Source organism: Neodiprion fabricii, chromosome 4 (genome assembly GCF_021155785.1).
Source record: "Neodiprion fabricii isolate iyNeoFabr1 chromosome 4, iyNeoFabr1.1, whole genome shotgun sequence".
NCBI lineage: Eukaryota > Metazoa > Arthropoda > Insecta > Hymenoptera > Diprionidae > Neodiprion > Neodiprion fabricii.
In genome coordinates this window covers 2493507-2508428 of record NC_060242.1, presented here as the reverse complement: position 1 = coordinate 2508428, position 14922 = coordinate 2493507, and the positions used below count along the sequence as shown (strand labels likewise).

The following is a 14922-nucleotide window of genomic DNA, read 5'->3' as shown; positions in this document are numbered from 1 at the left end:
CATGTATGTTTTTTTACAGCAATTATAAGACGCGTGCTTGATATATACTTAAAATAACTAGGCTGACAAAAGTTGATATACATGGTACAGTCAAGTCAATGGCAATGTGGTTTCAAATGTCTGACATCTGCTGCTGTGCTGCTGCTTTGGCACATGCGGAAATAGTTTCACATTATACAAAACAGACTGTTCCGTGCATACGTTTATTTATTTTTTTTCTGCGTGTCTTTCTGTTTTATCCGTCATCTGCATGCCACTAATTGCAAGAGCGATAAAAGTTATATATACATGTATGAGCGTTGTCGAGTGCGTCAGAATGATCGAAATCATTTTATCAACCTAATTACGCTTTGTCAACGAGTTTCTGAATTTCCCACACAAAATCTTTAAATCTTTCGTCGTTTTTAATTGTTGTATGTTTTGATTTGTTCATTCATTTATTGGATTATTATCTTATCGCAACGATATCGTCGCAATATTGAGATAAAAAAAAAAAGAATTAATCGTCAGGTTGTCAACGTGCGTAGAATGTTAATTTAATTTACATAGACAAAGTTATTGCCAGCACGTATCGTACAACGAATAAAAATATTTTGCACGATTTCACGAAATGATAAAATTAACTTCGGTGTTTGACAATAGCCTCATTCACGACCATTAAACATGTTCCAGATCGAACCGGCGGCTGTGAATACCGCGTTATTCTTCCGCGTGCAGGCACGCGACACTTTGTAAAACTTATAACACACGTATTATATTGTTCTGTATACGTACGTGCTGCTCGTTGTTCGTTCGTCGTACTCATTGATCTCAATTATTGTGCATTACCGTATAACGCGTCGAGAGTCGTTTGGAGTTTGTCTTTCGGTACTGAACATATATTTTATTTTACGTTATTGGAGGATTTTTAGTAACCCTTTGAATTGCACGTTGTTGTACCTAATCAACTTTTGTAACAAGATAGTATTTCATGATGTTTGGGGTCGCCGGTGACGAATCTGAAATCAAATTTTTTAAATTTTTAGAAGGTGGGTCCAATATGGCGGATGTAAATTTCAAATTAGATCGAGTACGGTAAAAAAAACTCTGTGCAGGGTCGCTGATTGGATTCGGAATTTGAAATTTTCTTCCGCCATCTTGAATTTGTTAAATCTGATTTCAAATTCGTAATCGGTAACCCCAAAAACTTGTAACTTATGTGCAACACGGTAACTTACCCCGGAAATGAATTGTTCCTTCAATTTTCACGATTTTTTTCAATCGGTTTGTTTCTAACAATAATAATTTACATGGTATCGCAACAATTACTCTCGAGTATTGAAAACCTATTATTATACTATCAGAAATGGTAAAAAAATTGCAAAGAATTATGTTGAAAAATTCTTTAAATATACAAAAAATGGATGCAAAATGAGCGGTAAGAATATTTACTACCACCATGACTCAAAGGGTTAAAGTACGATGATATCTAATTCGCTGGCACATAATGCTACCACGAATTTTTTGCTGCGTTGTATGAACCGGGCCAAACCGACGGTCTATGGAAAAAAGTGTGACATTTTTTTTTTTCCCCCGCTGATAAAAATCATCGAGTGTTTCATATCCGCAGTTAATGATTTTCTACAACGCCATCGGCACAATCTACAATCGAATATTATTATACATTTCTCGGGACTGCTGCTTGATCTGGGCGTTATATATAAAGCGATATTAACGATAGCCGGTATTACGATACTTACTCTTGCTCGTGTAAGTATTATTTTAATTGTGCTCCGCTGATTGCCTACGGCTGAACAATTTGTTCTAAAGTGATTTTAAGAAATTTCGTTGAATAAATTTGTGGATTTTTCGTCGTTTTATAGCCGGTAAGCAGATGATTCTCATTTAGTCCCGATTAACACGATGAATAGATGGAGAGAGAATGAACAAAAGTCTATATGTGGATTGATATATTTTTTTTTTTTTAATTTATTACGACAAACTCCGTTGAATAATTTATCAAATAATTGCTCGATTGTTTTTTAAAATTAGTTATTATAGATTATTAAAATCGGTATTTTTAATTACTCTTTATCATTATCAAAAGTACAATGTCACGATTTTTATATTGTTTACGAAAGTAGTGCGAAACGTGGCAAATTTTATTTTTTAATTTTTATTTTTTTTTTTTGCGAACGTTGATATCGAATAATGACAAAGAATCGAAAGAAAGCATTCTGCAGGAGGGAAGAGAAGACGATGATTTTGAAACAGAACTCGTTTCGTCAAATTGATATCGATTTTTTTTTTTCGATTGATATATTATCATAATAAACTTTTATTATACCGCCAATGGTAGAGTGGCCAATAGCTATGTAGAATAAATTGGACCAATGATAACAACGATTTATAACTGATATAAGAAGACTAGTTGGGATTTTCACGTGGTATTAAACAGGATATAAGTAACACAGTAATCAGTAATAATTCAGTGGTATGAATTATTCACTATACTAAAAAATTTCGCTAAAACAGCAATGGTTATTTTTAATGCCACTGTTGCATTATTTTCTCTTGTTAAATTATAACTATGTAATTTTGTAGAAATTCTATCGTTTAATCTACCCAAAACATCGCCGTAATTATCGTATATTTAACATCGTATACCACCTTCTATGTTGCCACAATTTTTTTTTTTAAACAACGATGATACCAGTTTTTTCAATCTCTTTCTCGCGGATGAAGTAAACCCACGAATTTTGACAATATCGAGCCAAAGATTCTTGGCACAGTCGGTGCGACTTATTTGTATGTGATATCATTATTTCAGGATTGAAACACCACTCGAGCTTTTTGCAGTTATCTGATTTGTCCGCAAGCAGACTTTACTTTTATTCACCGTAATTTTCTACTTTCAATTTTTTTTTTTCCTCATCTTTTCAGCAACGTAGCGGAAGCATATTGGATTTTTTCAGTAACAATAACGACGTTGCGTTACATTTATACGTCTCTTACTGTAAATCTGTCACAGTACGTATCTAAACATTATCGTAGTGGTCAGCTGTTGAGACACAATCGTAGTTTCTGTGTCTATTAGTTTTTTTTATTTTTTTTTTCTCATTTTGTCGACAAACTATAGCAATACGGAAACCCGACGGTGTAAACTTTTTCTGGTATAAAAATAAAAAGTTTCATCATTAAACTGACCGTTTGCGCTGATACTAAATTAGCGCTGCTTCGCCAACCTGTTGCATTAAATTTTGCTCTAATCATCGGTTGGATGAGGTATACGAGCCACGGATTTGCTCTATTCATTAGCGATGATTGGAAACGCGTGAATTCCAAGAGAAACGATATAGGAATTGAGTCGTGCCGAAGTTATACGTTTTTTACACAATGGCTGCGGTTTCAGCTACTGTTGTGCTGGTGTATGAGCGAGGATTGTCGAAGAATCAAAAGGCGACCTGACCGCTAGGAATATCGGAGATATGTCAGAGAGCCTCGAAGATCCGCTTGTCGACGATCATCAGTCGTCAAAACCGGGGGAAAATGAAGACTCTACTTCGGAAGTTGCGGCCGAGTCCAAAGTCAGAGAGAAAAGTAGTTCTCCGGGATTTTGCTCCAGCGTCGTTGCATTGAACACACTGAAAGCTCAGCCCAGCTTTCCGACCTCAAATTCCGACACCATGATTCGTTACGTTGGAGATGGCGTTGGTGGTGTTGGTACCGAAGGGCTGGCTAGACGTCATTCCTCGAATGTCGTGGATGGTACGACGAAGCTGAGTGACCGAGATGGGATCCTGAATAATCAAGGTTCCGTAGCTACGAACGTGAGGAGAAAACGTCACTCTTTTCTTCATCTACATTTGCCGGAACATCAAGGATGGTCGGCGAGCAACCTCGCCGGCGGTAATCAACACCATCACACATTCGCTTCTCATCTGTCTCACTTCCACGTGCCTACCTTGACGTTCACCGCACCAGCTGCCGATGGAACTGGTCGGAAGTTCAGCTTTGGCATCCGGAGACACTCGCACACGGTCAGTCATCATCGTCATCGTCATCGATTGGACAGCTTTTTATCCCGCTGCTGGTTCTACCTTTTCGCGCTTGCCGTTGACTCTGTTCAATATCGCAACCAGCTAGCATTATGTCTTTATCGATTCAATGTTACATCCTACCTTGGTCTTACAATTAGCCGGGGTCAGGTAGGTCGAGTGACGTAACAGTGCCATTTGATAGCTAACGCTATGCAGAGTTAACAGTTTCAAGTATCGTCATCCACATTTTTCATATCCAATGCTGCATATATATATGGCCCAAAACCAAAACCAATTTTCAGTTTAACGTGACGAAACTTGTAACGTGAATTGCTTTCAATTCACGTTTGGTAAAAACTCACGGTTGGTTTTGACAAAAAAAAAAAAAAAAAAGCAGCATCTGGTCCAATGAAAATGAGCCGTGTGAAAAACTGGACTAACACACGTTTTATACATATTTTGCTGCACGTTATTGCGGAACTAACAGTTTTTCAATTGGATTGCATAATATCGTTACTGCATACACAGCGACACGTCATATGGACGACGCAACGTCCAATCGGGTCAAGAAGAGCATCTGCAGCGCTGATTATACTAGGTGGTATATTTCATTCAGCTCGATGGACGAATTTCACCGGTCTTCGTTCTCTGTCTATGCGGACGTAGGTTTACACTTACTCCACATTCACGTGCGCTTGGAGTAATCTTAGCTTGGGGTACGGGTCAAAATTCCGAGAGACCAATACGCCCAACGTTACTAACCGTTTCTTGTTCCGAATATCGGCCATTCGGGGTAATGAAAAATCTGTCTGATTGTGAGTTTTGGCCATTCGGAACTTTGACCCTCGGCCTTAAGCCTGTCCGAAATGCCCCTGGCGGGTTCCGTTATCCAATGATTGTTAACCTAAGTTACACTTAGATATCACTTTGAAGAGTAAAATGCCGTTAGCTTAGTACTTGGGAAGAGATCCCCTTCAATATATCTGACAAGGAAGGTATCCCAGGTCAATATCGACGATTCGATTTCTTTTGTGATATGTTGTAGTAGACTAAACACTAAGCGCCACGTATTTTTTTTTTTTTTTTATCTGCCATTAAACACTTTCAGGGGGTTGAAACCGTCCTCCAAAGTAAGACATGTCCCGGTTTCACCCGCGAGAAGAAAATATTTTTTAACAAATGCACCTGGAAAAGTTTTCTCATAACGAGAAATGAAAAAATGTAATTTTCTCGTTAAAAAAAGAAAAAACTCCCAAATCCTTGCCTTATTTTGGAAGGTGGTTTCAACTCCTTAAACTGTTTTATGACAGACGAAAATGTAAAAAATACTTGTCGCTTAGTTTTTACTTTACTGTAACATATTACGACAGAAATCAAATCGGAGAGATCGATCTGGGATTTGACCGTCCTTGCGAGACCCATAAAAACCCTATCTGTTAGTCAAAATCGTAAGTATTGAACTTATAATTTGTAAATCGCCAATGGATTAAATTAGTGATATTTTGGTGATACAATAGTGAATTTTCCGAGTGTAATTTTGGTAAAACCGTAGTTGAAACATTTCACAACTACACCGAAGAATTCAGTGAAATTTGAGTGATTCGCCTTGTACATCACTCTAGTATCACCGATTTTAGGATCCATTGGGGGAAAAAAAAAGAAAAAAAAAAAAAAACAATTTATGTGACGATGGGACCGAATCGGCCAGGGGCGATAATTTCGAGCCGGTTCGGCCGCATCGTTTCTTCCGCGGCAGCATGCCGTTTTGGTGGGATATTCAGTGCCGTTTCGTCTGCGGTGCAACAGCCACGTGAGCTCTGTTCGTGTTTGCTAGTTCCCGTATTTCTCGGATTTGAAGATGCGGCTACCCATCATCGCTTGGTTGAACACCATGGCTTCAAATTACAGCCTAAGCGCGGCTAACGTTGTACGTAATGTTGGTCAAACGCTCGCGTCTATTTCCCATTGCCCATAACTGTCGAAAAGACAGCCGATAAACGCAGGCTCATCTTCCTGCTCGTCTCTGCATAATAAAAAAATTTTTTACAGAATTTTAGCGACAATAGTATAATGTTATATTATCATGGGCATAAGACAAATGTTATTATGCGGTACATGAGGTTCGCGTTTCATGTGACATTTTAGCTTGAAGTTCTGGTTATTCAATGTATCATGTATACAAGTGGTTTTTTTTTTTTTCAATCATAGTGAATAAAATTTAATTACTATTAAACTACAAGTGGCTTAAACTTTGAATCGGTGATATATGTTTCGGTTTTTCAAACAGTGGTAAATGTTTTACCTCGCGTAAAATTTGATCAGTTTTCGTGTCTCGGCGAGGTAAAGTTTAAAATATATATATATATAGTTATTTCGTAAGTATGCTATTAACGATCGAGACATAGCCTCGTTCAACCTCGAAAAATGTATGACTTCCGGTTCTTGAGTGAGAAAATTGTGGAAGTGGAAGATGTTTAGATTATTTTCTTCGCTATATGCTTGATTTATTGTGTAAACCGACGTGAATCCAACATTGTATACTCAAATTATATTAGTCTATACTTTATGATTTTGTATATATTTGAAATTCGTCGCGAGAGCCAAATTTTGGACTTGCGTGTAAAACTTATCGACATGTGCACGCACGAGACGTCTATACGTGGCTATTAATGTGATTTACATTATTTTAGCCATTTAGAACGGCCCAGCTGTTCATTTTTGATGATATGTAAGAATCATATCCATATAGGTATTAGCGAGAAAAATTTGCTAGAAAGAAAAAAAAAAATTTTTGGATTTGAACATCGGTGTCAGTTCTCTTTTTTTTTTTTTTTTGTTTTTCATTTTCAAATTATACGATGGTAGGTAATAATGATAATCATAACTTGTACCATGCTATTATAGAATCATTGAACGATCGTTGCTCGTAGTTGATATTTTCTATTTTTCAGGTAAATACTGCTGTATTTTTATGCGAAGTGTTGCTTATTAATTTGTTGTTTTTTTTTTATCTTGAAATAACCACTGTTATTGTTTTTCTTTGCAGTTTTTTCTGCGTTTGTCGAATTAATCATTGACGTAATATTGGCTTATTCGAGTTTAGCGAGAACTTCACGCCGTATAAATAAACGAATGAATGTATTCACAAATTTATCTCTTTCTTATTTTTGTTTAACAGGGTGAATTTTAGTGACGAATCTTTATCAGCTTCGCTGTCAGCCTTTTTGTTTTTACTGTGGTTTTTTTTCCTTTTTATTTTGATCGATGTCATCAGGGTAAAAAGACGGAAGAGTTCATCATGGGTTTATTATTTTCAGACGCTTCACCGTTCGGACTCGATGGTTTCGCTCTGTTACCGATCCATCGTCAATTTCATTACTGACGACAATCTCTTGGGCTTGCAAAACTTTCTTGAGAACAAGCGGGTCCAGGTTGACGATCGCGACGAAGTGAGTGGCTCTACATTTCGTCGACTTGTTCATCTTTGCAATTGCTGTCTTTAACGAGTGTTTCGTTATTCCTTATTGTTTAAATAGGAGAAGAAAAGAAGAAAAACCAAAAACAAAACTTGAAATAAAAATTGTTTCAGAATGGAAGTACGGCACTTATTTATGCCGCATCTAAAGGAAAAATACACTTTGTTCGGGAATTGATCAACCATGGAGCGGACGTGAATGTCGAAGACGGGGTACGCTATAAAAACAACATACGATAGTCGGAAAAATTTATTGCTTCACAGTTCTCTGTTCATTAAGCCATTCTAGGCTGTTGCTTGACAATGAATTATTCTCAAATTATACACCCACAACTTGCAGTTTCAATATTTCTTAACTCTCTCTCTCTCAATTTATGTAGGACGATTGGACAGCGTTATTGTGCGCAGCCAAAGAAGGATACACAGATGTATGCCTCGAGCTGCTTGAACATGGTGCCCAATTGGAGCATCGTGATATGGTGAGAAACTTGCGTAACATACCATCGGATAATTTTGCAAACGAATTGTCTGACTCTGTTGCTAATTCTTATTCACTGGGTACAGGGAGGATGGTCAGCACTCATGTGGGCTACGTACAAAGGCAGATCCGAAACGGTATCACTGCTGTTATCTCGAGGAGCAGACGTCAATGCTCACGGCAATTATCACATATCCTCTTTGTTGTGGGCTGCGGGTCGAGGATACGCAGACATTCTCAAAGACTTGATAGCCCACGGTGCTAAAGTCAACGTCGGTGACAAGGTACGTTTACAGTCGGAACAATCTGTACTGTGTAGTTCAACATGGTGTCCAGTGGTCCTGGAAATATCCTTGAATTTTGCTTGTTCTTAAAAAGTCCTGGAAATATTTTATTTTCAAGGTTTGATGTATGCGAATGATATATTAATTTATGTTCACCGAGTAACTGGTTTCAAAAAGTGGATACCCTCTACATTCGTGTATTTTTATTTTTACCGAATGTCCTTAAATAACCTGGAAATATCTTTGAATTTGTTACGGATCTATTACTGGACACCACGTTAAAACTAAAATACAATGTCAATTACAAATTATTGTTTCTCGAATGCGGATTTTCAGTATGGGACGTCGGCCTTGGTTTGGTCATGTCGTAAGGGGAACATAGAGATTGTTGACGCGTTATTGAAGGCCGGAGCAAACGTTGACACTGCTGGCATGGTGAGCCGTAGAAATCGAATGTTGTATCGATGTAAAAATCTAGTATATCGTGCGATGCGTATTGCTAATAGTGAATCGATCGTGTTCTAGTATTCGTGGACAGCTTTGCTAGTCGCTACTTTGGGAAATCACGTCGACGTTGTCATGCTACTTTTGGAGTATAAACCGAACGTTAATGCGTTGGACAAAGACGGGTGCACAGCTCTGGCTATTGCATGCAGAGAGGGACATCATGAAATAGCCAATGCTCTTGTAATCGCCGGGGCGTATATCAACATACAAGACAGAGCCGGTGACACCAATTTAATTCACGCTGTTAAGGGAGGTCACAGGGGTGTGGTTGAAACTCTTATAAAGAAGTACGCCGACGTTGATATAGCTGGAAAGGTAAACAGTCGTTGTGTGTACATCAAAAATCCATATCACGAGGAGTTTTTGTATTTCGAGTGAGAGGAGGAGATTCTTCGGGGTCGGTGTAATATTTGTTGAAATGCTTCTTTTAAACCAGGATAAAAAAACGGCGATTTACATCGCGGTTGAAAAGGGAAATGTCGCGATGGTCAAGTTGTTGTTGACAGCCAATCCTGATCTGGAGATTCCAACAAAGGATGGCGACACTCCGCTACTTCGTGCTGTGAGGTCGCGTAACGCCGAAATTGTTCAGCTTCTACTCGACAAGAAAGCAAAGGTTTCGGCGGCCGACAAAAAGGGTGATACCGTGCTTCACATTGCCATGCGGGCCAGGTCGAAAGCTATCGTTGAAATATTATTGCGGAATCCTAAGAATAGCCAGCTACTCTACCGGCCAAATCGACAGGGAGAGACACCCTACAATATAGATATCAATCATCCGAAGACGATACTGGGACAAATATTTGGTGCTAGTTCGTATATCAATCGTTGTGATGACACTTTAATGCCACCGTAAATGTGCTTGCATGTGCTATAAACCATCGATTCTTTTTAACAGGACGATTGAACACTAATGAGGACAATGAAAATATGCTTGGATATGATCTGTACAGTAGCGCGTTAGCCGACATTCTCAGTGAACCTTCACTCTCCACACCGATTACTGTCGGTCTCTATGCAAAATGGGGCTCTGGGAAATCATTTTTACTCAACAAGCTTAGAGGTTTGTTATCGTCCAGTACTTGGTAAAATTCGAAACCCGTCGCTTTGGAATATCTGGAGATATTATAATAATTAACTGCCTTTACAGAGGAGATGAAAAATTTTGCACGACAATGGATGGATCCAGTATTCCAGTTTTCGTCATTACTGTTCCTTGTCGTTGTTCACGTATCTTTACTAATCGGAGTGATACTGGGCCTTTCCCTTCAATCCTGGATCATTGGACTTGCCATTGGCGTTACTTTTATCGTTGTACTCTACGTGTTCCTGCTTCTTGTTTGGTACGCCAATCAAAGGTAGGTTAATTTTTCACAAATCGTTAGAAAATGCTTGCGTATATTTGAATTGTAAATATTCTGGACCTAAGTTAACAATAGGAATTTTTTGTTTTCGAAAAAAAAAAAAAAAAAAACAGATACGACTGGTACTGGCCGTACAATTTCAACGTAGCTCTCACCAGAAAATTGAACAACTTGAAGCTACTGCTCCAAGTTATGTTTTGCCATCCACCCGGTGCTCAAGTTGGCGATTCTCCCAGTGCTCAGCCTACCAAATTTTACTTCACCGATCAAACTCGCGTTGGCACAACTTCGGCGGGTGAAAATGCGGTTGTACAAATGGTCGGATCCTTGTATGACTCGATCGAAAATGATTACGGGTCGCTAGTTACCAGACTTTATAGAGCATTCAGACCAAAGATGGCAAAATCGACATCATCCTGGAAATGGAGACACGTTTGTTGCTTGCCCTATATTGTGATATTCGAAATTTGCTTCGGCTCGCTTCTGGTCGGAGTCTCGATACTTACCGTCTACCTTATCGAGTTCAAGAATTCTGAGTTGGTATTCGTTATTCATCGAATAAACATTTGATTTTCGTTCGATTCAATCAATCAATTTAGCCATATTGTTCTTACTGTTTCAGCCGTGTTATCGAACAAGTAACCGCTCATGCGATTCTGTTAACAGTTGGGCTGCTGCTTTCCGTTGGCATTATAGCCAACTTGTATACATGGAGCAGGATGCTGCACGCCTTGGTATTTTCTCAAAGAAGGCATTTACAACGGAGTATTTCAAAGCTGGAAACGTTGAAAAGCGAAGGATTTATACAGACTTTACGGTCGGAGGTCAATTTAATGACTGAAATGGTTAGTCGCCATTAATCTGCTGATATTGTTAATTCAAAATGCAACGTGAAGACGGTATAATTACAGCATAATGATATTTATCACAGGTGAAATGTTTGGATAGATTTACTTCACAACAGAGTCGGCTAGTGGTTGTTGTCGATGGGTTGGACAGTTGCGAACAAGACAAAGTACTCCTAGTCCTCGATGCTATTCAAGCGTTATTCAGCGACAATCACTGCCCGTTTATCGTCATCTTAGCCATTGATCCTCACGTCATTGCCAAGGTAACAGGATTTTCTTCACTGAAGTCACAATATTTGAATTCGATCGATCACTTCAAGTCGATTAATAATCGGAAAATTATTTTGCACTGTCATGAAATTATCGAACAATCAGTTTCTCTGTGTTGGTGATTACTTTCTCTTAATGAAAACGTGCATCTTGAGCAAAGTCAGCCTGTTCCCATATCCTATTGAATCTTTGCTTTATTTGTACGTAATGCAAGCCTGTTACAAGAATGAAAAAAAAAAAGAAAAAAAAATAGTGGTATCCCCTCAAAGTACATAAGATTTTAGTTGAGTTATATCAAATAAGATAATTATTGATGCTCACTAATTGATAATTGTCTGTTTTGCATGGGCCAGGTGGCTCGTGACAAGGTTAGTTAGTTATGTCGTATTTAAAAGTCTTGTGTATCGATGTGGTGTTTACATATGTTTAATGTACCTCTTGACATTGTTTTCATTATCATTTACATCGGCGTTGTGATTACACTGTACCTCTTCATCGTAACGCAGGGAACGTAGCGCACCTGAACACCACGAGACAAATACCAGCCCATAATTTTTAGTTGAAATTTCTGTTTTTGCCAAAAAAAAAATTCCCCAATGGTTGAGCGGATCTAGTGGTATTCCGGCGTGGGATCTCCCATTTGTCGTTTGATACTGTAACTCTGTGTAATATGCACGCATATCCCTGCTCTGTATGGATGAACTTACGGTCAACTTTTGGCAAGATAATCTCATTTTTCGATCACTAACTGCAGTCTGCGTTAACTAAATTTTTCCATAGGCGGTGGAAGTGAATAGCAGGAGACTATTTACAGAATCCAATATTGGCGGTCACGACTACCTCCGCAACATGGTTCACCTACCGTTTTACCTTCAAAATAGTGGCTTACGAAAGCTGAAAGTGGCCCAACAGACGGCCCAGTATCACAAAAAGAGTGCATGGACAGAAGCAGAGGACAGTATTAACTATGCAACAACAAGCGCCATTCATCACTCGGTCTCAAACAGGAGACTCAGCACCGAATCGGGCGTTATGAATAGCACAGAAAAATTGAAACCTCCGAGCAGAAAGAACAGCAGGAAACTCAGGCTGAGCGAATCTGTAGCTAGCAGTATTGGCAGCAACTTGAATAGACTGGGCGGCGCTCATGATTTGAATAAAATGTTGCTCACCGATGATTACTTTAGCGATGTAAATCCTCGTAGTATGAGACGACTTATGAACGTAGTATACGTTACAGGTAGGAGCTCTAGCATTTATCATGATTCGTAAATGTTCAGCGATTGGTCAAAGATTTGAGGGTACGAGCACTACTTTATTATTGCAGGAAGACTGCTGAAAGCATTCCAAATAGATTTTAATTGGTATCATCTGGCCAGTTGGATCAACATCACAGAACAGTGGCCTTTTAGAACTTCTTGGATGATCCTACATTATGATCTCTATGAAGAAACGCTCGACGATTCCACATCCCTCAAAGCTCTGTACGATAAGTAAGTCAATTGTTCCAACGATTCCTTTATTTTATTTATTTGCGGATTGGTCATAAAAGCTGGGTTTCTAAAAAACGTTGTGATTTCGGGCAGTTAAAAATTTTACCCATGACCACCCTGATTTGCGTATATTATTCAAATTTCATTATATCGATACTTTTTGTAGAGTGCGACCTCAGATACCGGTACTAAAAGACGTTCAACCCCTATTGGAAATGGATAGAGACGAGCGAAAACTCGATGTATTTCTTACTTTTCATCGATCTAGTCTTTTGATATCAGATATGAAAATATTCCTTCCGTTTACGATAAATCTCGATCCATATATAAAGAAAAAGATTAAAGAAGAGCAGCAGGTAATCGACGAGGAGAGTATGACTTCTGGTATGTACAAACCAGCCGCGCCGTGGAACAATCACGTCAATCATCAGGAACACTGGCCACCCAGTAAAAGCGTGTTAACTAATCGCCAACACAGATCATCCAGAGGAAACAATGAACAACGTCCGTTACAGCCAGGCTGGGTTGCACAATCGGCAATGGATTGGCAGCCTCCACCATGGGTACATTTGCCCCCTATGGAACCTGCGCCTAGGCCAATATCTGCAATCACTAGTCTTCCGGTGCGTAAATTATTGAAAAATCTTTCATAAACTGTAGGAGGTCGTCTTGAAATAGGGAGATTATAGTAGTCTTGTAATATTTGTGACTCTCACAGCCAGACATTTTGGAAATGAAATTATCGAGTCTCTCGGTTAATGGAGTTTGCGATCTCCTTGGGAAAGTAGAAGAACTAAGTCCAGCCCAAGCAGCCCGTTACAAAAATGTCATCAGGGAAAATAATATAAGTGGTCGAGTACTACTTCACTGTGATCTACAAGAGCTGAAAAAAGTAAGATTACTCAACTGAATTCGAACCGACTTGTGCTTCTCTTCTAATCGAAAATATTTCAATTTAATACTGTTTTCGGTAATTTTAGGTACTTAAAATGGGGTTCGGAGATTGGGAACTTTTCCGTATCGTTATTGCGTCTCTTAGGGAAGCGGAACTTTCATCTTTTACAACTCATGAAGAAGGTCCTCGCAGCGTTCGATTTACCGTAGGATCAGAGCAAATTACACGCAAAGGTTAATACATCGAACGAACTTAATAACAGGTTTTTTTTTTTTTTTTTATCTATTACACTTTGCAGGCAATTCGAATAGCGGTTTCAATTTCCATTATCATTCAGTAAAGATAATTTTTTTTCAACTGAGAACACATTTATGTAATAGAACCAACGCCGCAAAATGTTTCATCGCGACCTGTTGTTGTGGAAAAAGATAAGTCTACATCACGAACCGATGGCTCTTCTAGACGAGATCCGAGCAAGCAATCTGTAATGGAAAAACAGGTGAGAATTGACTGCGAATAAAGCATGTTGCCAAATTTAAATTACTGTGGACTAATGTATAGAAAATATTGACACGCTTTCACATTGGATTTAGTATCAGGTAAGGTGCTGCTTTCTTATGAAAGTTAAATGTACAGTTGATGAAAATTTTATTTTTGAAATTCATAAAGTTTTACAGACGTTTTAATGAATCCGAGAAGAAAAGAAAATAATGAATTATACACGGCGGCTTGCATATTCACTCGCAATGAGTTCGTTATATTGTAAAGCATGTGCGTTATGTGTGCGCGTGTTGTGTGTCAGGTAACCCTTGAGGAACAAATGATCTGCGGAGCCCTGCAGACGTTGAATGAGGAGGCGTGCGAAGATGTGCTAGATGTACCTTCGCCAGCAACAGCTCCAACCGACTCACTTCCAGGTGAGCCTCCCTCCTCTTCTCTTGCACTTAATCTGCCTTTGGTCATTGTTCAGGAACCGTCGAATGATGACGTCAACTCTGAATTAGATATCGACTACAGTTCAGTACTATAATCTAGTCAAAAATGGCTGAGAACACGCTATCCATTCTTGAAATTATTATCAATTTTGATATATAATACACTGTAGGAAGTGTATTTTTGTGGCATAGATATCGTGCAAAGAGCGTGTATTTCTCATCGCGGGTAAACATATTGCAAATAATTTGTACGTAAGTAGATAAATAAAAAATTTCGGTAATTTTTTAATGAAAGATACGAATCATATCTGTGATGCTATAAAATGAAATGCGGAATACTTACAGTTCACATGA

At 38.6% G+C, this 14922-nt stretch overlaps 1 protein-coding gene across 15 annotated transcripts in view; it reads left to right on the top strand.

Moving 5' to 3' along the window:
* LOC124181645 (kinase D-interacting substrate of 220 kDa) overlaps window positions 1-14922 on the top strand; it is a 43875-nt gene that overhangs the window by 16991 nt on the left and 11962 nt on the right. For 6 of the 15 annotated variants that reach the window (XM_046568399.1, XM_046568398.1, XM_046568396.1 and 3 more), the window contains 20 exons: window positions 7337-7468; window positions 7609-7707; window positions 7875-7973; window positions 8059-8256; window positions 8593-8691; window positions 8782-9078; window positions 9200-9575; window positions 9662-9826; window positions 9914-10121; window positions 10241-10663; window positions 10750-10972; window positions 11059-11238; window positions 12026-12485; window positions 12573-12738; window positions 12905-13361; window positions 13457-13630; window positions 13719-13866; window positions 14014-14132; window positions 14227-14232; window positions 14436-14550. In XM_046568399.1, coding sequence (XP_046424355.1) covers window positions 7358-7468; window positions 7609-7707; window positions 7875-7973; window positions 8059-8256; window positions 8593-8691; window positions 8782-9078; window positions 9200-9575; window positions 9662-9826; window positions 9914-10121; window positions 10241-10663; window positions 10750-10972; window positions 11059-11238; window positions 12026-12485; window positions 12573-12738; window positions 12905-13361; window positions 13457-13630; window positions 13719-13866; window positions 14014-14132; window positions 14227-14232; window positions 14436-14550 — 4123 coding nt within the window. In that variant the 5' untranslated portion in view covers window positions 7337-7357. Of the gene's footprint in view, window positions 1-3588; window positions 4020-7336; window positions 7469-7608; window positions 7708-7874; window positions 7974-8058; window positions 8257-8592; window positions 8692-8781; window positions 9079-9199; window positions 9576-9661; window positions 9827-9913; window positions 10122-10240; window positions 10664-10749; window positions 10973-11058; window positions 11239-12025; window positions 12486-12572; window positions 12739-12904; window positions 13362-13456; window positions 13631-13718; window positions 13867-14013; window positions 14133-14226; window positions 14233-14435; window positions 14551-14922 lie in introns of those variants that run through there. The other 9 variants (XM_046568403.1, XM_046568401.1, XM_046568404.1 and 6 more) reach the window with 8 other exon arrangements.